Genomic DNA, 21,078 nt, shown 5'->3' with positions numbered 1-21,078 from the left:
TGAGCCCCTGCTCCACTTCCAGTTTTCTGGGAGGTAATTGGAGATAAGAGTCTGTAAGCTTGCTGACCAAGTTAGCTTTGAATTTCAGTCTTCAGACTTCAACCTCCTAAGTAGCTAGGATTACTGGCATGAGCCATCAGCACCCAGCAACAAAAGATGTTTTTGAAAAAATAAAAAGAACAAAGCAAGCAAGCAAGCCCGGTGCTGGTGGCTCACACCTGTAATCTTAGCTACTCAGGAGGCTGAGATCTGAGGATCACCGTTCAAAGCCAGCCTGGGCAGGAAAGTCTATGAGACTCTTATCTCCAATGAACCACCAGAAAACTGGAAGTGGTGCTGTGGCTCAAGTGGTAGAGCACTAGCCTTCAGCTGAAGAACCAAGGATCAGCGCCCAGGCCCAGAGTTCAAGCCCCATGACTGACCAAAAAAAAAAAAGAAAGAAAAAAATTCATTGCTTCCAAGTTGAGAGTCCAAGAAAGAGAAAGAGGCTTGAGAGTGCCTGGGTCATGGTTTGGCTGGGGGATGGTGTAGTTCAGAGCTCCCAGGAGATGGAGGCTTGTATTTGGAGGCCCAGACCCTCCCTTGGGCTCCAAACCTCACTCCAAGGTGTCCTCGTTCACGAGAGGTAAGCCCATTCTTCCCCCTCCTGTCCCCCCAGGTTCATCCCTGCTCTACACCAGCCCCTCTCCCTGGTTCCCATGGGGACCACCGAGGCCACCTTGCGGATGGAGAACGTGGATGTGAAGGAGGAATGGCAGGACGAGGACCTTCCGAGGTAAGGCATGTCCTCCCCATCATGTCACCCAGGTGGGGGAACTGTGGAGGCCTGTGGATATCCAGAGCCTGTGGGAGCGGCTGCGGCCCAACCAGGACATCTGAGGGGGTTTCCGAGGGCTGACCTGGCTCTGGCCCACTCAGTCTCTTCCCCCATGCTCACCTTGAGCAGGGAGATGACCCCTGCCCCCCCCACCTCTCCCTCTGATCTCACAGCAGTGAGTCCAGGCCTGGCACATAATGAATAGTTGCTTAATTAGCACATTTTCTCCAGACTCCTACATCTACAACACTTTTGTTGTTGTTGTCGGTCATGGGGCTTGAACTCTGGGCCTGGGCGCTGTCCCTCAACTCTTTTTTTTTTTGTTTTGTTTTTTTGCCAGTCATGGTGCCTGAACTCGGTCTGGGCCACAGCGCCACTTCCGGCTTTTTCTGTTTATATGGTGCTGAGGAATCGAACCCAGGGCCTCATGCATGCAAGGCAAGCACTCTACCACTGAGCCACCTTCCCAGCCCTGTCCCTCAACTCTTTAGCTCAAGGCTAGCGCTCTACCACTTGAGCTGCAGTGCCACTTCCGGTTTTCTGGTGGTTCATTGGAGATAAGTGTCTCACAGACTTTCCTTCCCCAGCTGGCTTTGAACCATGATCCTCAGATCTCAGCCTCCTGAGTAGCTAGGATGACAGGCGTGAACCACCGGCCCTGACTACTTTTATTTTTTTAAATTTTTTGCCAGTCCTGGAGCTTGAACTCAGGGCCTGGGCACTGTCCCAGAGCTTCTTTGGCTCAAGACCAGCACTCTACCACTTGAGCCACAGCACCACTTCTGGCCTTTTCTGTGTATGTGGTACTGAGGAATCGAACCCAGGGCTTCATGCATGCTAGGCAAGCACTCTACCACTGACCACATTCCCAGCCCTCTTGTAGATATCCCAATATTCCAACGTTGTTGTTATCTGGGCTTGAAGCCAGGGCCTGCGTGTGGTCCTTTGGCTTTTCCCACTCATGGCTGGTGTCCTATCACTCAAGCCACAGCTCCACTTCTGCTTTATGCTGGATAATTGTAGAGAAGGAATATCTAGACTTTCCTGCCTGGGCTAGCTTCAAACCATGATCCTCAGAGTCGCAAGGGTTACAGGTGTGAGCCACCGGTGCCCAGTGTAATCTCTGTTCTGATCACTATCTTTGGGCAAGATAGAGCTTGTATATACAGTAGGTGCTCACTATATAAATTGGGTAATGAGTAATGCTTACCGGATAGAAGGCAGCTACAATGTGAATGTCTTTGTTGGCTGGAGACAGAGGTTCATCTCTAACCCTTGATGGGCCAAGTCACCCCCAGAGACTATACCCAAGAATTTGCCTATAAAGTATCAGGAGAGCTGGATGCTGGTGGCTCACGCCTGTCATCCTAGCTGCTCAGAAGTCTGAGATCTAAGGATCTCAATTCAAAGCCAGCCCAGTCAGGAAAGTGGATGAGACTCTTGTCTCCAGTTAACCATCAGAAAACCAGAAGTGCTGCTGTGACTCAAAGAGGTAGAGCACTAACCTTGAGCAAAAGAGCTCAGGGAAGGTCGGGAGCCAGTGGCTCAATCCTGTAATCCTAGCTACTCAGGAGGCTGAAATCTGAAGATCTTGGTTCAAAACCAGCCTGGGCAGGAAAGTCTGTGAGATTCTTAGCTCTGATAAACCACTAGAAAACCGGAGGTGGTGTTGTGGCTCAAGTGGTAGAGCGCTAGCCTTGAGCTGAAGAGCTGAGGGACAGTACCGAGGCCTGGAGTTCAAGCCCCAGGACTGACAGAAAGAAGTAAAAAAAGTAGCAGGAGAGGAGACTGTTCATAGGGCCAGGTGTGCTCAGCCTCCTGCTAAAGATTTTTTGAATCTCAGCCTCCTGAAGTGCTGGAGTGACAGGTATAAGCCACATGATTGGACTCTGCGGGAGCATTCATGGAGGAATGATTCTAACCGCCCCCCCCCCCCACACACACACCTGGAGGCCGGGTGCTGGGTCTACAGAGAAGCTGCACATACTCTCTGGTAGACATTAATCATTTCTAGGTGACTTGTAATTCAACATACACAGACACACATTCACTGTGTTTCTAGTTGCTACATGGTAGCTCAGAGTTAAAATGACAAGGGATTCTACAGGGATACATTTTATTTTATGGTCAGTTGCAGGGCTTGAACTCTGGGCCTGGGCACTGTGCCTTATCTCTTCAGCTCAAGAGGAGCACTCTACCACTTGAGCCATAGCGCCACTTCTGGTTTTCTGGTGGTTCATTGGAGATAAGAGTCTCATGGAGGGGCTGGGAAGGTGGCTCAGTGGTAGAGCGCTTGCCTTGAATGCCTGAGGCCCTGAGTTCGATTCCTCAGCACCACAGAAGCAAAAAGAAAAAAGCTGGAAGTGGCGTTGTGGCTCAAGTGGTAGAGCGCTAGCCTTGAGCTGAAGAGCCGAGGGACAGTGCCCAGGCCCAGAGTTCAGGCCCACATCCGGACCCCCCCCCCCCCCAAAAAAAAAAAGAGTCTCATGGACTTTCCTGCCTGGGCTTTGAACCGTGATCCTCAGATCACAGCCTCTTGAGTAGCTAGGATGATAGGTGTGAGCCACTGGCTCCTGGCTTTAGGAGATTTTTTTTTTAATTCTCCAATTAACCAATAAAAAGAAAGACATCAGGTAAGCAAAAAGGAAGGAAGGAAGGGGAGAAGGAAGGAAGGGTGGGAGGGAGGGACAAGTAAGTTAAGGCCCCTCCCAAGCCTTCTGGGGTCAGCAATGGGGCCCAAAGCAGCTGCAAAGGGCGGCAGGGGTGGGGACCAAAGAGTGGAGGGTGTCGATCCACTGAGCCCCAGCTGCAGAGCCTCCTCTCCAGGCTCAGCAGCCCACTGTTGGGGGACAGTGGCCTGGCTGTACCTCCAGGGCCGCCAGCTGGGCAGTGTGCCCACAGGGCTGCTGTCTTCCTGGGCCCTGGAAGGGGTGGGAGCAGCTTCTTGAGGCAGCTCCAGCTGGGGACACACAGAGGTGTCTCTGTGGGCAGCTGGGGTTCTGTTCCCTCCAGCCTCTATTCCTTCATGGGGGGGTGCTTCAGGCAACCCCAGGACATCACCAGCCTGAGCCCAGTATGTGGGCCCCACCTTCTGCAAATCCCCACCGAGCCAGAGCTAAGCGCAGCCTGAAATCACTCAGCCTCCTGCCTCAGTTTCTCTATCTGGACCCCATCTAAACTTAATTACATCAGCAAAGACTCTACCCTCACAGAAGGTTACAAGTCAAGGCCCCAGTGGGGCCTGGTATGGTGTTGTGGAAGCTGAGATCTGAGGATCATAATTTGAAGCCAGCCAAGGCAAGGAAGATCCACCAACAAAAAGCTGGACTGGAAACGTGGGTCAAGTGGTGGAGTGCCAGCTGGGCTAAACCTTAAAAAAGACTAGGGGTGTGGCTCAGTGTTGGGGGTGTGGCTTGTGTCAGGGATATGGTTTCAGTAGTGGAACACCTACCTGTGAAGCAAAAGGCACTGGTTTAACACTAATATCAGAAATAGGGCTGGGAAGGTGGCTCAGTGGTAGAGTGCTTGCCTTGCATGCCTGAGGCCTTGGGTTCGATTCTTCAGCACCACATAAACAGAAAAAGCCGGAAGTGACACTGTGGTTGAAGTGGTAGAGCACTAGCCTTGAGCTGAAGAGCTGAGGGACAGTGCCCAGAGCCAGAGTTCAGGCCCCATGACCAACAAAAAACAAAACAGAAAAAACAATTTATTTTTTTAGAGATTCCCAGTGAAGAGCTGGAAGCAGGTGGCTCAGGCCTATTAATCCTAGCTACTCAGGAAGCTGAGATCTGAGGATTGTGGTTCAAAGCCAGCCTGGGTAGGAAAGTTCATGAGATTCTTATCTCCGGTTAACCACCAGAACACTGGAAGTAGTGCTGTAACTCAAAGTGGTAGATCAAAAGAGTTCAGGGGCAGTGGCCAGGCCCTGAGTTCAAGCCCCACCTTTTTTTTTCTTTTGGTGCAGGGAGAAACTATATCCGACTCTACAGAAAGACAAAGCCATATGGCATAATGAGGTGACCCCTACTTTTTTATTTTTATTTTTCCAGTACTGGGTTTAAACTCGGCACCTTGTGCTTGCTCATCTATGAGCCATGCTTCCAGTCCAGCTTTTTTTGTTGTTGTCGGTCGTGGGACTTGAACTCTGGGCCTGGGCGCTGTCCCTCAACTCTTCAGTTCAAGGCGAGCGCTCTACCACTTGAGCTACAGCGCCACTTCCGGTTTTCTGGTGGTTTATTGGAGACAGGAGTCTCACTGTCTCTCCTGCCTGGGCTGGCTTTGAACCGCGATCCTCAGATCTTAGCCTCCTGAGTAGCTAGGATTACAGGCGTGAGCCACTAGTGCCCAGCCCATCCAGTCCAGCTTTTTGCTGGTTAATTGAAAATAGACTCTCACAGGATTTTCTGACCAGTCTAGCTTTTTTTTTTGGGGGGGGGGGTCCGGTCATGGGGCCTGAACTCTGGGCCTGGGTGCTGTCCTCAGCTCTTCAGCTCAAGGCTAGCGCTCTACCACTTGAGCCACAGCGCCACTTCCAGCTTTATTCTTTTTGCTTATGTAGTGCTGAGGAATCGAACCCAGGGCCTCAGGCATGCAAGGCAAGCTCTCTACCACTGAGCCACCTTCCCACCCCCTGCCCAGTCTAGCTTTGAACAGCAATCCTCCCAATCTTCAGAGTAGTGGGGATTATAGGCATGAATTACTGGTGCCAACCCTGTAGGATGTGGGGGGGGGGGCGGGGGGGGGGGGCATGAGCACACACACATAACAGTTCTGGGGCTTAAACTCAGCCCCAGGCACTGTCCCTTCAAGGTGGCTCAGTGGTAAAGCGCTTGCCTTGCATGCCTGAGGCCAATTCCTCAGTACCACATAAGCAAAAAGGAAAAATCTGGAAGTGGCTCAAGTGGTAGAGCGCTAGCCTTGAGCTGAAGAGCTGAGGGACAGCGTCCAGGCCCAGAGTTCAGGCCCCACGACCGGACCCCCCACCCCCCGCAAAAAAAAAAAAAAAAAGAGTTTCACGGAGTTTTCTGCTCGGGCTGGCTTTGAACCGTGATCCTCAGATCTCAGCTTCCTGAGTAGCTAGGATGACAGGCGTGAGTCATCAGCTCTTGGCCTAACCTCTTCCTTTTTTTCTCTTTCTTTTTTTTTATTTGTGGGTCTTGGCTCTTGAACTCTGGGCCTGGGCGCTGTCCACAGCTCTTCAGCTCAAGGCTAGCACTCTATCACTTTAAGCCACAGTGCCATTTCCAGCTTTTTCTGTGTATGTAGAACTGAGCAATTGAGGAATCCAACCCAGGGCTTCAAGTGTACTAGACAAGCACTCTACTACTAAGCCCTGAAACTCTTATCTCTAATTAACCACCCGAAAACCAGAAATGGAGCTGTGGCTCAAAGTCGTAGAGTGCTAGCCGTGAGCAAAAGAGCTCAGTGACAGCGTTCAGGCCTTGAGTTCAAGCCTCATGATTAAATAAGTAAATAAGTAAATAGTTTCCTCTGGCAGGAAGAGTAGGGAACTGGGAGTGGTGGGGGGGGGGGGACCCCAGGTCTGTTGACTCCTTTGTGATACATACTGGAGCTGTGCACCTGCCCTGAGTGGACACCAGAGGGCGGTAGAGGGCAATGACAAAGGCCCTGGGACTGGGGCCTATGGGTCCCAGCTCTCTGATTGATGCTGCCTGGGCAGCAAGATGATTCTAGAGGATTCTAGAATAAAAGGAAATGGAAAAATGAGAAGATTCTAAAGGGAAATTCCTACACTGTCTCTCCCTCCCCTCCCCTGCCAGGGTTTGCACAAGATTCCAGTTTCTGCCAATTGCTGCTGGTTTGAAAGCAAAGGTTTCTTCCTTCAAAGGGAGATGGGGCCCTGTGTCAGTGACTCACGCCTGTAATCCCAGCTATTCAGGAGGCTGAGATCTGAGGATCGCAGTTCAAAGCCAGCCCGGGCAGGAAAGTCTGTGAAACTCTTATCTCCAATGAACCACTAGAAAACTAGAAATGGTGCTGTGGCTCAAGTGGTAGAGTGCTTGCCTTGAGCTGAAGAGCTTAGGGAAGCACCCAGGTCCAGAGTTCAAGCCCCATGACTGACAAAATAATAATAATAATAATAATAATTTGGTTTTCTGAAAGGAGTTTTCCAATGCATGGCCTATGAATTTTCTGTGCCAGGAAAGAAGTGGCCAAGTGTAATGCCTTACCCTTGAAATCCAGCTTCTTAGGAAGCAAATATTGGGACGATCAAGGATTGAGCCAGTCTGGACAAAATTTTAGTAAGACCCCATCTCAACAAACAAGCCGAGTGTGGGTTTTCCTATCTATCATCCCAACTACACAGGGATAGGAAGAGCCAGATTCCAACCCTGGGGGCAAAAGCATTAAACTGTGTGTGAAGAAATAACAATAGAAGAAAAGGCAGGAGGTGTGACTCCTAGAGCACCTGCCTAGCAAGTACAAGGCCCGGAGTTCAAATCCCAGTCCCACCAAAGAGGGAAAAGATTCAGGTTAAAGGAAAAGGAGGAAGTGTGTTGGAGCATAACGACTTCTAGGAACTCAGTGTGTTTTGTGGATCTTGTCTTTCTCTCTCCCCCCTTGTCTTGTCTCCTTGCTCCCCTCCGGATCACGCTGGGTCCCGACTTGCTCCTGTGGCGCGGTCGGCAGGCCGCTCCCAGAAGAGACAGGAATGGAACTGTTGGGTAGCCCGGTGGAGGACACATCCTGTAAGTTCTCACGCATGCGTGCACACAGAGCGTCGGTGGCTGTACCCCGGCTGTAGAAATGTCAGCGGTCACCGGTGGGGCGGGGGGGGGGGTCCCACAGGAACTCAGGGACACAGTTGTTCTGCCTGCCAGTGTGCAGGGCAAGCAATATGGCCAGGGAGAGCCTAGAACATCTTGTCTTGCTGTGTGCCCTCAAGCTGGTTCCTTAACCTCTCTTGGCCTCCAACTTCTTATCCACCAAAGGCAGCTCCCTCAAAGAGGAAGCATGCAAGAATTAAATGAGATAGCGATACAGCATGCCCAGCCATAAGAGGGGGTGAGGTCAATCCAGCTAAATAAGTTCCAAGCCAACGCAGGCAGGAAAAGTCTGTGAGACATTTTTTATTTATTTATTTTTTTTGTCTTTGCAAGTCCTGGGGCTTGAACTCTGGGCCTAGGCACTGTCCCTGAGCTCTTCAGCTCAAGGGGAGCGCTCTACCACTTGAGCCACAGTGCCACTTCCAGCTTTTTGGTGCTTAATTGGAGATCAGGGTCTCAGATTCTTAGACCAGGCTGGTTTTGAACTGTGGTCCTCAGATCTCAGCCTCCTGAGTAGTTAGGATTACAGGCGTGAGCCTCTGGTCCCATCTCACTGCCTGGCTTACAGGCAGGATTTGAAGGCAGGGCTGCCCAGCCTGAGGGAATGAAGCGAGTACCCGGAGGGAGTCCCAGAGCACCCCCTCCGGCCCCCCCACAGCCGAGGAGTCCTTCAAACCCCCCGTGGGATGGGAGGAGGAGGCTCGGGACAAGGGCCTTGTGCCTTGGGCTTCCGTAGCTCCTCCCAGCACCCTGAATGTCCTCGGAGCCCATCGCAAGAGGAAGACGCTGGTGGCCCCCGAGATCAACATCTCCCTGGACCAGAGCGAGGGCTCCCTGCTGTCCGACGACTTCCTGGACACCCCCGATGACCTGGATATCAACGTGGACGACATCGAGACGCCTGATGAGACCGACTCGTTGGAGTTCTTGGGGAACGGCAATGAGTTAGAGTGGGAAGGTAGGAGACCCCCCCGCAACCCAGCCCCCCCCGCAACCCAGCCCCCCCCCCGCAACCCAGCCCCCCTTCCTCCCCCCCCCCCGCCCAGCACTGCCCATCCCCACCTGGTCCCCAAATAAACATAAATAATACATCAGACACATTGCTCTGCCGACGTGCAGGGGGCCTTTTGAGGCTGATGTTGAGAAATACATGCTGTCCGTGTATTGCCGGGATGAATATTTACACAAAATGAGTTCATCGATGGTGGAGTACCTCCTGCAAAAGGAATCTTTGGGGCTGGGAAGGTGGCTCAGTGGTAGAGCGCTTGCCTTGCATGCATGAGGCGCTGGGTTCGATTCCTCAGCACCACATAAGCAGACAAAAGCCTGAAGTGCTGTGGCTCAAGTGGTAGAGCGCTAGCCTTGAGCAAAAGAAGCTCTAGCTCGCTACCATTTGAGCCACAGCGCCCCCTCTGGCTTTTTCTGTGCATGTGGTACTGAGGATCGAACCCAGGGCTTCATGCATGCAAGGCAAGCGCTCTACCACTGAGCCACCTTCCCAGCCCTGATTTGTTTTTTAATTTTAATTTTTTTTTTAAAGCTCAGTCCCTACACTTCCCCTAACAACTTCAGTCCAACCAAATGTGGTTAGCGAAGTGTCCAATACGCTGTTGTTCAGCCTGTGGCCTGGGAGAGAGGCAATGAGGCGCTGCTCTCCTGGGGCCTTGCCTCCAGATGATCACATTTGCTGGACGGTCATCTGTGTTAGCTGCTGGTTGGTGGGAGGAGAGTGCCATCCTGGAAGGCTTCCTGGAGGAGGTGGCATGTGCAGCCCAAGCCGGGAAGCCAGGTGGCAGGTCTGCTGGCAGCCACATGTGTATGGTCCCTTCCTCCTTCTCCTCCCTGGTTTGCTGACAGATGACACCCCCGTGGCCACTGCCAAGAACATGCCTGGAGACAGCGCGGATCTGTTTGGGGACGGGGCCGCGGAGGAGGGCAGCGCAGCCAACGGGCGTCTGTGGCGGACGGTGATCATTGGGGAACAAGAACACCGGATCGACCTGCACATGATCCGGCCTTACATGAAGGTGCTCACCCACGGAGGTGAGTCCTCCCTGACACCCGGCCGCCTCCCCGCCGCCCGGGCTTTGCCCGGACGCACCGAGAGCCAGGTTCTGTCTGCGGTCCGTAGCCTGCTAACCTGCCATCTTAACCCGGAGGAGGCCTGAGGGCTAGGGACAAGGGAGTGCCACGCAGAGGGCACTGGCTGCCCACGCCAGGCTGGTGGACGGCCCTGAGCACGTGGGGTGGGAAGAGGCCGGCCAGCCGTGGGGGGACGCAGGGCGTGGTGCACCCTGGGGCAGCTCACAGCTGGCAGAGGACGCTGCCCACTGGTGCCCCGGGGGACTGTGTCACCCACGGGCCTCCTGTCCCCAGGGTACTACGGAGAAGGTCTCAATGCCATCATCGTCTTCGCTGCCTGCTTCCTCCCGGACAGCAGCTCCCCAGACTACCACTACATCATGGAGAATCTCTTCCTGTGAGTCTCTTAGCCACCCCGGAGTCCCGGGCAGCTGCCAGATGCCTGGCTGTGGGGCTGGAGAGGCGCCGCTCAGTACCAAGGGATGTAGTGGCAGCCAGTACGGCTGGACCCCGAGGCCCCGCTGCCCGTGGACCGCCCTGTGCCTTTCATTCTGGGCCTTCATAGCCCTGTTGTGATTATTCCTTCACCACCACCATCAACATCACCCTTATCTCCATCATCACCATTATCATTAGCATCTCCATCCTCCTCCTCCTCCTCATCGCTGCCGCCACCATCAGTACCAGCGTTCATGTAGAGGTCGCCGCATGGCAGACACCAGGTGTGGTGTTTTCTGCCTGATCACCTACCATCTTTCCCACCGCTGCGTTGTTTCCGCTCCTCAGTTCAAAGGCTAGGCACACAGCACTTAAACCACTAAGTGCGTAAGGACTCTTAGTTGGATCAGATACAAATATAAGGATATATATATATAGTCTGGCATGGTGGCACACACCTGTAATCCCGGCACTAGAGAGGCAGATGCAGAAGTTAAATGAGAGCAAGGCATAAGACAATTGACCTTTCACCACTATGCCCACAGATGTAGACTTGCAGTAGTCAGGGATTGTCCCTGTGCTCCTCCCAGAGTGGACCAGACAAACCTGCCCAGGAGTGTCTGTAGCTGCCCAGGTGTGTCTGGCCCGATGGCGGGTGGCAGGAGACAGGCAACTGTGACAGGTGTCCTGACCCTGGGTGCTTCCCCTGGGGTCCTCACCGTTGTCATCCTGGACCAGGTATGTCATCAGCAGCCTGGAGCTGCTGGTGGCCGAGGATTACATGATCGTGTACCTGAACGGCGCCACCCCTCGGCGGAGGATGCCTGGCATTGGCTGGCTGAAGAAGTGTTACCAGATGATTGACAGGAGGTGAGCGGCAGCTGGGCCGTTTGCTGGGATTGTGGGGACCAGACGGCCTAAGGGCCGCCATGAAGTGTCACCGCACTCCCCAGGCTGAGTGTCAGCTCTGAGGAGGCGGGCCTTTCCCTCTCGGCGCTGGCTCCAGCGCCACGTGGCCACTGGTGGTCGCAGGGTCTTTAAGGACATCCCTTCATCTCTGCTCCCCTTCTCTTTTCCCTCCCGCCCTCCTTCCCTCCCTTCCTCCCTCCGCTTCGTCCTTGTCTTAGGGCTTGAAGTCAGGACCTGGGCACTGTCCCTGAGCTTTGTTGTTCAAGGCTAGAGCTCTATCCATTTGAGCCACAGCTCCGCTTCCCATGTTTTGGTGGTTCATTGCAGATAAGAGTCCCTCTGACTTTCCTTCCCCAAGCTGCCTTTTTTTATTTTTTTTTATTTTATTTGAGAACATACTGTACAGAGGAGTTACAGTTACATGGGCAGGATAATGCGTACATTTCTTACCAAGCATTGCAGCCTCCTCCTTTGTTTACCCTTCACATCCCTTCCCAGCCTCCCCCCTCCCCCCCTAATCCCAATCCTTCTCCTTCTCCCCCCCCCCCCCCCCCCCCCCCGCACCAACGTTGTAAAGCTCGTTTTGGATATGACCCAAGCTGCCTTTGAACCACAACCTTCAGACCTCCTCTTCCCCCATGAGGCATTGGTGCCCAGCTCTGCCCACCCCTCCTTCTTTATAAAGGATGTCAGCCATCAGATTAGGGCCCACATGCCCCTAGTTTGTGGTCAGCTCACTACAGCTGTCATCACACTATGCTCAAAAAAGATCACCTGGGGCTGGGAAGGTGGCTTAGTGGTAGAGTGCTTGCCTAGCATGCGTGAAGCCCAGGGTTCGATTCCTCAGTACCACCTACACAGAAAATGCCAGAGGTGGCGCTATGGCGCAAGTGGTAGAGTATTAGCCTTGAGCCAAAGAAGCTCAGAGACAGCGCCCAGCCCTGAGTTCAAGCCCTAGGTCTGCCAAATACAAACAAACAAAAAGATCACACTGTTTGCTCACACAGTAGGTGACATTAAGTGTTCACCGGGCAGCCGTACCCCCCCTTCCACCTCCAGAACCTTCCACCTCCCACACTGAAGCTCTCTCCCCATTTCCCATCCAACTTCTGGCCTCTCTCTTGCCCTCTTCCTGCTGTGGGGCCTTGGGGACTCAGGCTGAGTCCCCCTCCATCCCTATTTGGGTTGGTGCATACGGGGCAAGGGAGGGATGCGGGGTCCAGGGTCCACGTCTACCCCTGCCCCTTCCTCCAGATAGATCCCCAGGGCTCCCCAGAGCAGAGCTACTCACCTTCCTCTTCCTCCCCACGCAGACTGAGGAAGAATTTGAAGTCTCTGATGATCGTCCACCCCTCCTGGTTTATTCGGACCGTGTTGGCCATCTCTCGGCCTTTCATCAGGTGAGAGCAGGAGGCTGTCACCCAGGAGCCACACCTGCTGGCGGACGCTGCACACACATTCAAAACTGTGCTAAAAATACATCGCCAAAGCCGGGCACCGGTGGCTCAACGCCTATCCTAGCTACTCAGGAGGCTGAGATCTGAGGATCCTGGTTCAAAGCCAGCCCGGGCAGGAACATCCGTGAGACTCTTATCTCCAGTAAACCACTCAGAAAACCGCAAGTGGTGCTGTGGCTCAAGTGGTAGAGGCTAGCCTTGAGCCAAAGAAGCTCAGGACAGCGCACAGGCCCTGAGTTCAAACCCCAGGAGTGGCAAGAAAAAAAATAAAGCATCTCCAAGACGGGTGGGGGCGTGTTCCCACGTTGGGGGCGTGTTTATATAAAGGGGCGTGTCCGTTTCGTGGGTGTGTCCACATGGCGTCATTGTCAGAGTGGTGGGCGTGTCTGCATGGTGGGGGCGTGCCTGATGTCATGGGCGTGTCCTGTGATGGGGCGTGTCTGGTGTTGAGCGTATCCCGCTGTGGTGGGCGTGTCCATGGAGTGGGGTGTGTTCTGCTGTGGTGGGCGTGTCTTGTGGGGTGTGTTCTGCTGTGGTGGGCAGCCCCAGTCTGGTGGGCGTGTCCACGTGGGGTATGCCCTGGTGCTGTGGGCGTGTGCTGTGATAGGACAGGCCGATGTGTGTGGGCGTGTCTCCCTGTGGTGGGCGTGTCCCATCATGGTAAGGCGCTGCTGGCCGTGGGGCGGGCTCCGTTATGGGGTATGGTTTGTTGGTAGGACATGGAGGGTCTGGCTCAATGGTACGGGGTGTGGATTGGCTCCTTTCGTTCCCTTTTTGGAAGTGTATTGGACATAATAGTGTCAACGGCTTTCTGGTCTAGGCTGGCTTGGAACTGCACTTCTCAGATCTTAGCTTCCTGAGTAGCCAGGATTATAGGTGAGAGCCACCGCCTCCTGGCTGCTAGGGACTTTTAATACTCTAGCAAGTCGTTTTTTTTCTTTTTTTGGGGGGGGGGTCGGGTCTGGTAGTGGGCCTGAATTCTGGGCCTGGGCACTGTCCCTCAGCTCTTCAGCTCAAGGCTAGTGCTCTACCACTTGAGCCACAGCGCCACTTCTGGCTTTTTTCTTTTTGCTTATGTGGTGCTGAGGAATCAAACCTAGGGCCTCAGGCATGCAAGGCAAGCGCTCTACCACTGAGCCATCTTCCCAGCCCTCAAGTCGTTTTTTTTGTTTTTGTTTTTTTGTTCTGTCAGTCGTGGGGCTTGAACTCAGGGCTTGGGTGCTGTCCCTCACTCAGCTCTTCAGCTCAGGGCTGGCACTCTACCACTTGAGCCACAGCGCCACTCCGGTTTTCTAATGGTTTATTGGAGATAAGATTCTCATGGACTTTCCTGCCGGGGCTGGCTTTGAATCGTGATCCTCAGATCTCAGCCTCCTGAGTAGCTAGGATGACAGGCGTGAGCCACTGGCACCCAGCATCCTAGCATAGTTGTTATCATGCACATCACGTACCAGTGCATAATATGCAAAGCATATAAATTCATTTGCACAGAGTACTTATTTGCATATTGAGCAGTTTGATTAGTGATGTATTTGCCTGGGTAAAGTGATGAACATGCACTTTGGTCTAAGAGAGCTGTATTTTGTCCTCAATTCCTAACTGGGTGTCATAACATTGCCTTGATTGCACCGGAGATCATTGGGAGGGGATGGCGAGCAAACTTCTCCATCTGAAGTGGAAGGAGAGGGTAGAAGCTGAGCCACCTGGGGCCTGTGCCTGATGCTATAGGTGTGTCCTTGATGGGGCGTGCCTGGTGTTTGTGGGTGTGCCCCACAGTGGTGGGCGTGTCCATGCCATGGGGCGTGCCTTAGTGTTGTGTAACCAACTTCAGCCTGGCCCATAACCCCCAGCGAGACAGAAAGCCCCATCCAACGGAAGGACAGCCTGGCTTCATGTCTTGGGCCTGATTTTCTTTGTTGGCATCGGGGCTTGAACTCAGGACCTCTTGCTCTTGCTCAGTTTTTACTCATTCATGCCTGGTGCTCTACCGCCTGAGCCATGCTGGACAGGGAGGAGCCACTCCAAAGCTCTTCTTCCTTCCTTTAAACCAGATCCCCAGCCCAGCAGGTGGCCATGTTCCACTGGCCCTTCTTTGCCAGGATTCTTTGGGGGTGGAATCTGGGGTCTACTCTGCACCCCAGGAGGAGGTGGGCATCCAGAGGGGGCATTGGGGCAAGGTGGGGGGGGATAAGCCTGTGGACCTGGTGTGTGTGTGGTCAGTCACTTGGGGACTGGTGGTGGCCGCCGGGGGGCGCCCTTCTGATCCTCTCTCCTCACTCTCCTGCAGCGTCAAGTTCATCAGTAAGATCCAGTATGTCCAGAGTCTGGAGGAGCTGGAGCACCTCATCCCCATGGAGCATGTGCAGATCCCGGAATGTGTGCTGCAGTGAGGACCCCTCCCCCCCCCTCCGCCCCCGCACCAGAGCCGGGCCTCACCTCCCAAAGGGAAGGAAGTCCCCCTCAGTGTCTACCCCGAGTCCTCCCCTCTCTTTCAGGTATGAAGAGGAGCGCCTGCGGGCTAGGAGGGAGAGGTCAGTGCTGATCTGTGAGGGCCTGGGGGGGGGGGGGAGAGGGGGGAGGGAGAGGTCAGTGCTGATCTGTGAGGGCCGCGGGGGGGGGGGGGCCAGGGGGTAAGGGGGGCCATGCAGGGTTCTCATCCCAGAATAAAGGTGTCTGCCCATGGCGGATAGAGCCTGCCTGCCTGGACAGGACTTTGGGGTCAGCTCTGGGATCAAATCCTACCTGCCCAGGCAGTTAGATGGGATAGTAGGCAGGTGAGAACATTTAACTGTTTGAACCAGGTGCAGGTGGCTCACGCCCGTAACTCTAGCTACTCAGGAGGCTGAGATCTGAGGATTGTGGTTCAAAGTCAGCCCAGGCTGGAGAGTATATGAGACTCTTATTTCCAACTAATCAGCATAAAGCTCAAGTACAGCTGTGGCTCAAGTTGGTAGAACCGCTAGCCTTGAGTGAAAAAGGCTCAGGGATAGCACCCAGGCACTGAGTTCAAGCCCTTGCACAAAATAAATAACCGGTGCAAAAAAGGGCTGGTGGGGGGCTGGGAAGGTGGCTCAGTGGTAGAGCGCTTGCCTTGCATGCATGAGGCCCTGGGTTCCATTCCTCAGCACCACATAAGCAAAAAGAAAAAGCCTGAAGTGGCGCTGTGGCTCAAGTGGTAGAGCGCTAGCCTTGAACTGAAAAGCTGAGGGACAGCGCCTAGGCCCAGAGTTCAAGCCCCACAACCGGACCCCCCAAAAAAGGGCTGGTGGCATGGTCAGGAGTCTAGAGCACCTGCCAAACAAATGAGAAGGACCTAAGACCAAAAGAAAGAAAAGGAAAAAAAAATAAGAAGAAATGCACAATGGAGCATCTGATAGGCAGCTAAGAAAAACCCCAATGACTCAGAATCTTCCTTCCCCAACTCCGTTCCTGCCTCCCCTCAAAGCACTTGATTACTTTTCTCCATCATCTCCACCTGGGGCCCAGTGCTACCCCACGGCAGGTAAATTATCTCCCAACTGTCCACAGATCACGGTCACCGCTGGCCAGAGAGGCCAGTGGGAGCCAGGGCCTCCGGAGACACGGCCCAGCTGGCCGCCTGCTCACCTGGCTCTCTCTATCCACAGCATGAGGCCCCACCCTGAATTTCTGCTGCCCAGTGCTGAGGAGAAGCCCGAGGCGGCGCTGGAGGAAGATGGGTGCGTGCCTGGGGCCCACGGTCAGGCCAAGAGGGATCACCACCGGGGACGAAGACTGGGGCTGGCTGAGAGGTAGAAAACAAAGCTAGCCTAGGCCAGCACCAGTAGCTCCCACCTGCTCAGGAGGCTGAGACCTGAGGATCACGGTTCAAAGCCAGCCCGGGGCAGGAAAGTCTTACCTTCAATTAACCACCAAAAAATGGAATGTAGAACTCTAGCCTTGAGCTAAAAAAAAATAACTCATGTGCAGTGTCTAGGTCCTGAGTTCAAGCCTCAGGATCAGCACACACACACACACACACACACACACACACACACACACACACACACACACACACACACACACACACACACACACACACACACACACACACACGTTGGCAAGTAACTCCAAGCCCCTTTTCTTCTGCCACAGGTCCACTGAGGTGACTGAAGACCAGGAAACGAGGTGGGTGAGGCTGTCCGTAGCTGGCTGCTCTGGGTGGTTTCGAACCTTGGAGTGAGGGATATGGTGACAGGCAGCCAGGAAGGCAGTGGTTATGGTTAAGCAGTGAGCCACCCCTGATCAACTGTTGCAAAGACCAGGGTGCTAGTTTGACCCTATGCTGTGTAACGTAGCCATGTTGTCCAATATAGCTAGGTCCCCTCCCCCCCTCCCCCAGCCCATGAGATCCACCTGGTTCTGGATTTCTAAAGAAATATCGTATATGGGGAGCCCCAGGGCCACCCCCAGATTGAATGGTTCCCAGGCAGGACTTGCAGGAGTCTGCAGAGCTATTATATTCATGGCTGTGGTGCAGCTGGTGCGTGGCAGTGTGCAGGAGAGAATAGGAAGAAGTTTCTAGAGTCCTCTGGGAGTGGAGCTTAGGGACAGCTCGTCATTTTTCGCAGCAAGGGAGTGTGACAACCCGCACAGGACGCTGCCCGGGAGAAAAAGGTCACCTGGGTCCTGTGTCCAGGGACTCACTGCACGTCAGCCGTGTCCAGCCCTTTGGGGAGGTCCAGCTGACCCCACGTGATACCAGCGGCACCCCAGGTCACCTCCTGGGCATGCAGTCTGTGGCGATCGCCAGGCTCCGGGTGGACTCCTACCAGGCAGGATGCATATGCCAGAGGTCAGAGACTAGATTTAGAAGATGGCCAAGGGCCCAAAGCTTCTTTAGCATATGTGGGGTTGCCGGGCTCCAGTGGCTCACGCCTGTAATCCCAGCTACTCCGGAGGCTGAGATCTGAGGACCACAGTTTGAAAAGACCCTGGAAAGACCCTGACAGTCTTATCTCCAATTAACCACCAAAAAGCCAGAAGTGGAGCTATGGCTCAAGGGCTAGAGCTCTAGCTTAAGCGCGTGCATGCATGTGCGCGTGCATACACACACACACACACACACACACACAGCAGCTCAGAGACAGTGCCCAGGCCATGAGTTCAAGCTCCAGGATTGGGGGTGGAGGGAGTACAGAGTTAATGCTTGCCTGACAACAATTCTGCAAGTCTGACCTGGCTCCAGTGTCTGCCTTGGTGACTCAGAGAGCACCAAGTTAAGAAATGAACGCCAACAGTGGTCTGAAGCCGCAGAGCCTCCCTATGCAGCCAAGTAAAGGAAGCTAGCTCCCTGTGCGCTTGTGAAAGACCTTGACCCAAGCGCGGTGGGCTGGAGCTCACACAAGGAAATCATCCACCAGGAGCGAATGTCAGCAAGCCACCACCGGCAGGACTAGATCCTCCCCTGGGAATACTTAGTGGGAGATCATAAAAACAAGCATGCTCACAAGACTAGAAACGCAAAGTGAGAAATTGGAGATGGATGGATGGATGGATGATGGCTAGATGGGTGGATGGATGGATCATGGATTCGTGGATGGATGAGTGGGTGGACAGATGGATAAGTAGATTATGGATGGGTAGATGAATGGATGGGTGGGTAGGTGGGTGGGTGGATAGATGGGGGTGGATGGATGGGTGGGGGTGGATGGGTGGGGGGTGAGGGAATGGGTGGGTGAATGGATGGATGGGTGAATGGATGGGTGGGTAGATGGATGTGTGGGTGGGTGAGTGGATGGATGGGTGAATGGGTGGGTGGGTAGATGGATGTGTGAGTGGGTGAGTGGATGGATGGATGGGTGGGTGGGTGGATGGATGGATGGGTGGGTGGGTGGGCAGGTGGATGGATGAATAGATGGATGGATGGTGGGTGGATGGATGGGTGGGTGGGTGGGTGGATGGATGGATGGGTGGGTGGTGTCTGGAGGCTCTCTCTAGTGTGACTCAGCAGGAGACCCCCTGGGTCTGGTTTTCTGCTGGGCCCCAGAAGTGGCAAGACCACTACGTGGGGACCGGTGGCCAACTCTGCAGCTTACTGAAGCGGGTGACCGCGTGGAGGAGCCTCTTCCGCTTGACACACAGTAATGACCCTCCTGGCTTGCGTTCCCTGCTCCAGCATGTCCTGAGACAGCGGGTGCCTGGAGAAGGCCACGAAAGACGATTCCAGACGTGGAGGAACCTGTCAGACACCCTCCGGTCCCAGGTCCCCTCCGGCCTCCACCCGAGCGCATCCCCCGGGGCGCCAGCCTCCACCACCCGCCTCCGAAGCCCAGTGTTCTTTTACTTAACAAACAAACAAACAAAAAGTGCAGTATTAGCATGTTGGAGAAAGGACCAGGTTCTCAGCCCTCCATCCTTCCACACCCACAAGCCAAGGAAGGTTCCAGAGCCTTCTCTCACCTGCTACCAACGCCCACCAGCCCTGGCTGGCCCTGGGGGCTTCTTCTTTCCCGTGCCTTCCATTGTATGACTCCACCCTGTGGTGTGTGGCCTGCTGCCCTGGACACTTACCGCCCTCCCCCACACACACACTGTGCCACACCTTCGGGGTACCCCCGGCCTGTGACCTCACACCCCAAATCCACAGCTCTAGTCTCATCTGACAGCCCCCATCTGGAAACGTGCCACCCCCCCCATCTCCTTTTCCTAGGGAGGCTCAAAACCCATAGCACAAATGAGAACTGTCCTGTGACTGCATCTAGAACATTCTAAAGTCCCTTTGAATGCTGACCATGCCACGGCACAGGGGTGAGCTTGGGGGTGGGAACTCCTCCGTCTCCCCAACTGTCGCCAAGCTGGGAGTCGTCACATAGGCTCCTGCACCCTCGGAAATAAACTGGGAAAGGAAAACGGGGGTTCCTGGGGCATCTGGAAACTCGCTTGGAGGGAAAATTGAAATGTCCATGGAATGCAAGAACCCCATCGCCATCTGAGAGCGCGTCGCTCTGGGGTGACGCAAGCCTGCGCTTGCGCCCCCCCTCCCTGAGCCTCACCGGAGACCCCCAAGAACGGGGCGCCCCCCATCTCTGGAGATCTAAGGGGAGCCTGCAAGTGCTACCTGTACTCCAGGCTGGAGACTTCAGCAGCCCTGAATCTGAGCGGGCAGCGGGGGTGGACACGGCGGCCTGCCACAACCAGCCGTCCAAGAAGGTTCTCGAAATGCCCAACATCCCAGGACCTGCGACAGCAGAGGAGTGTGTTTTGGAGTGACTGCTGGCACTTAGTGCTGAGAGAGGGGCAGAATGGTCCAGAACCAGAGTCGGGGCAATTGGAGTCTTAGGCCTTGTGCTCTGACCCTGAGAAATGCCAGGTTTTTCCAGTCAGCTGGGGCCTGCAGACTCCACCAGGGAGTAGAGGGGGTTCAGGGCTGTCCTTTGACATCTTGGGGATCCCCAGTGAGCCCGAAACCTTTGGAAATCTGGTGTGTTTTGTTTTCCATTCCCCAAGTAGCAAGTGAAAAAGACAGGGACGGTGGCCCAGGTGTTTGTGTCACCTGTAGCCCGAAGCAGCAGTGGCTGGCGGACGGGCCACGCGGTGGCCCGGTCAACCTGGCTCTCGCTTCTCCCACACAAGGCCTCTTACAAAAGGTGATGCTGGGGCGGGGGGCTGGCTGTCAGAGAGCCACAGGTGGGCCCGAGGCCCAGGCTGTTACTCTAGTGAGTGACCTCAACTCTCAAGCTAATGGGAGGTAACAGAATGTAGGTAGACCAGGCTCCAGTGGTTCACATCTGTAATCCCAGCTACCCAGGAGGCTGAGATTGGAGGACTGAAGTGCGAAGCCAGCCCCAGCAACAACGTCCATGAGGTTTTGATCTCGAATTATAATCACCAAAAAAGTCCGAAGGGGAGCTGTGGCTCAAGTGGTAGAGCACCTACCTTGAATGAAAAAGCTCAGAGAAAGCACCCAGTCCCTGAGTTCAAGCCCCAGGATTCGCACAAAAAAAAAAAAAGGGGAAGAAAGAAAACAAGATGACAGCCGGGCACCAGTGGCTCACACCTGTCATCCTAGCTACTCAGGAGGCTGAGATGTGAGGATCACGGTTCAAAACCAGCCTGGGCAGGAAAGTCCCATGAGACTCTTCTCGCCAGTGAACCACCAGAAAACCAGAAGTGGCGCTGTGGCTCGGGTGGTAGAGCACTAGCCTTGAGCAAAAGAGCTGAGGGACAGCGCCCGGGCCCCGAGTTCAAGCCCCACGACCAAAAACAACAAAGATGACAGAAATCACGAAGGTACCATGAGAATGGTACTTCTGGGAAATGTCAGGTTCCTGGTGACCAAAGCTGGATTACTCCACTGAAAACCTTGTCGGTAACACGAAGCTGTGACACCCCAATCTTTATCAAAGAAAATAGAAGCCAGGAATACAACAGGCCTCACCCCACCCACACTGGTGATTTATTACCGAGTGGAAGGGGACAGAGCGTGCACACTTACTCAGTCTAAGGAGACTGCAGGCTGAAGATGCTGCTGCCCCCCCCAGGAAACATGGGGACCCCCTGCTCGGCCACGGGGGTGCACCTACCACCCCTCCCACACCACCAGCACCCACAGATGATGGGTAAAGCA

General features: G+C 54.3%; 1 protein-coding gene across 1 annotated transcript; it reads left to right on the top strand.

The window, feature by feature from the left end:
* The first annotated feature begins 698 nt into the window (after window positions 1-698).
* On the top strand, window positions 699-19,721 carry Atcay (ATCAY kinesin light chain interacting caytaxin). Its single transcript, XM_042669907.1, has 13 exons — window positions 699-775; window positions 7,469-7,527; window positions 8,342-8,563; window positions 9,463-9,648; window positions 9,982-10,084; window positions 10,864-10,995; window positions 12,348-12,434; window positions 14,779-14,877; window positions 14,987-15,022; window positions 16,118-16,189; window positions 16,605-16,641; window positions 17,081-17,284; window positions 19,581-19,721. Exons 1-13 carry the CDS (start codon window positions 699-701, stop codon window positions 19,719-19,721), a joined length of 1,455 nt encoding a protein of 484 aa, XP_042525841.1.
* The last annotated feature ends 1,357 nt before the right edge of the window (window positions 19,722-21,078 follow it).

Source organism: Dipodomys spectabilis, unplaced genomic scaffold, assembly GCF_019054845.1.
Source record: "Dipodomys spectabilis isolate Male_0828 unplaced genomic scaffold, ASM1905484v1 ptg000511l, whole genome shotgun sequence".
In the NCBI taxonomy this organism is placed as follows: domain Eukaryota; kingdom Metazoa; phylum Chordata; class Mammalia; order Rodentia; family Heteromyidae; genus Dipodomys; species Dipodomys spectabilis.
The sequence above is the reverse complement of the archived record's forward strand: the minus strand, read 5'-3'. Positions and strand labels throughout refer to the sequence as shown.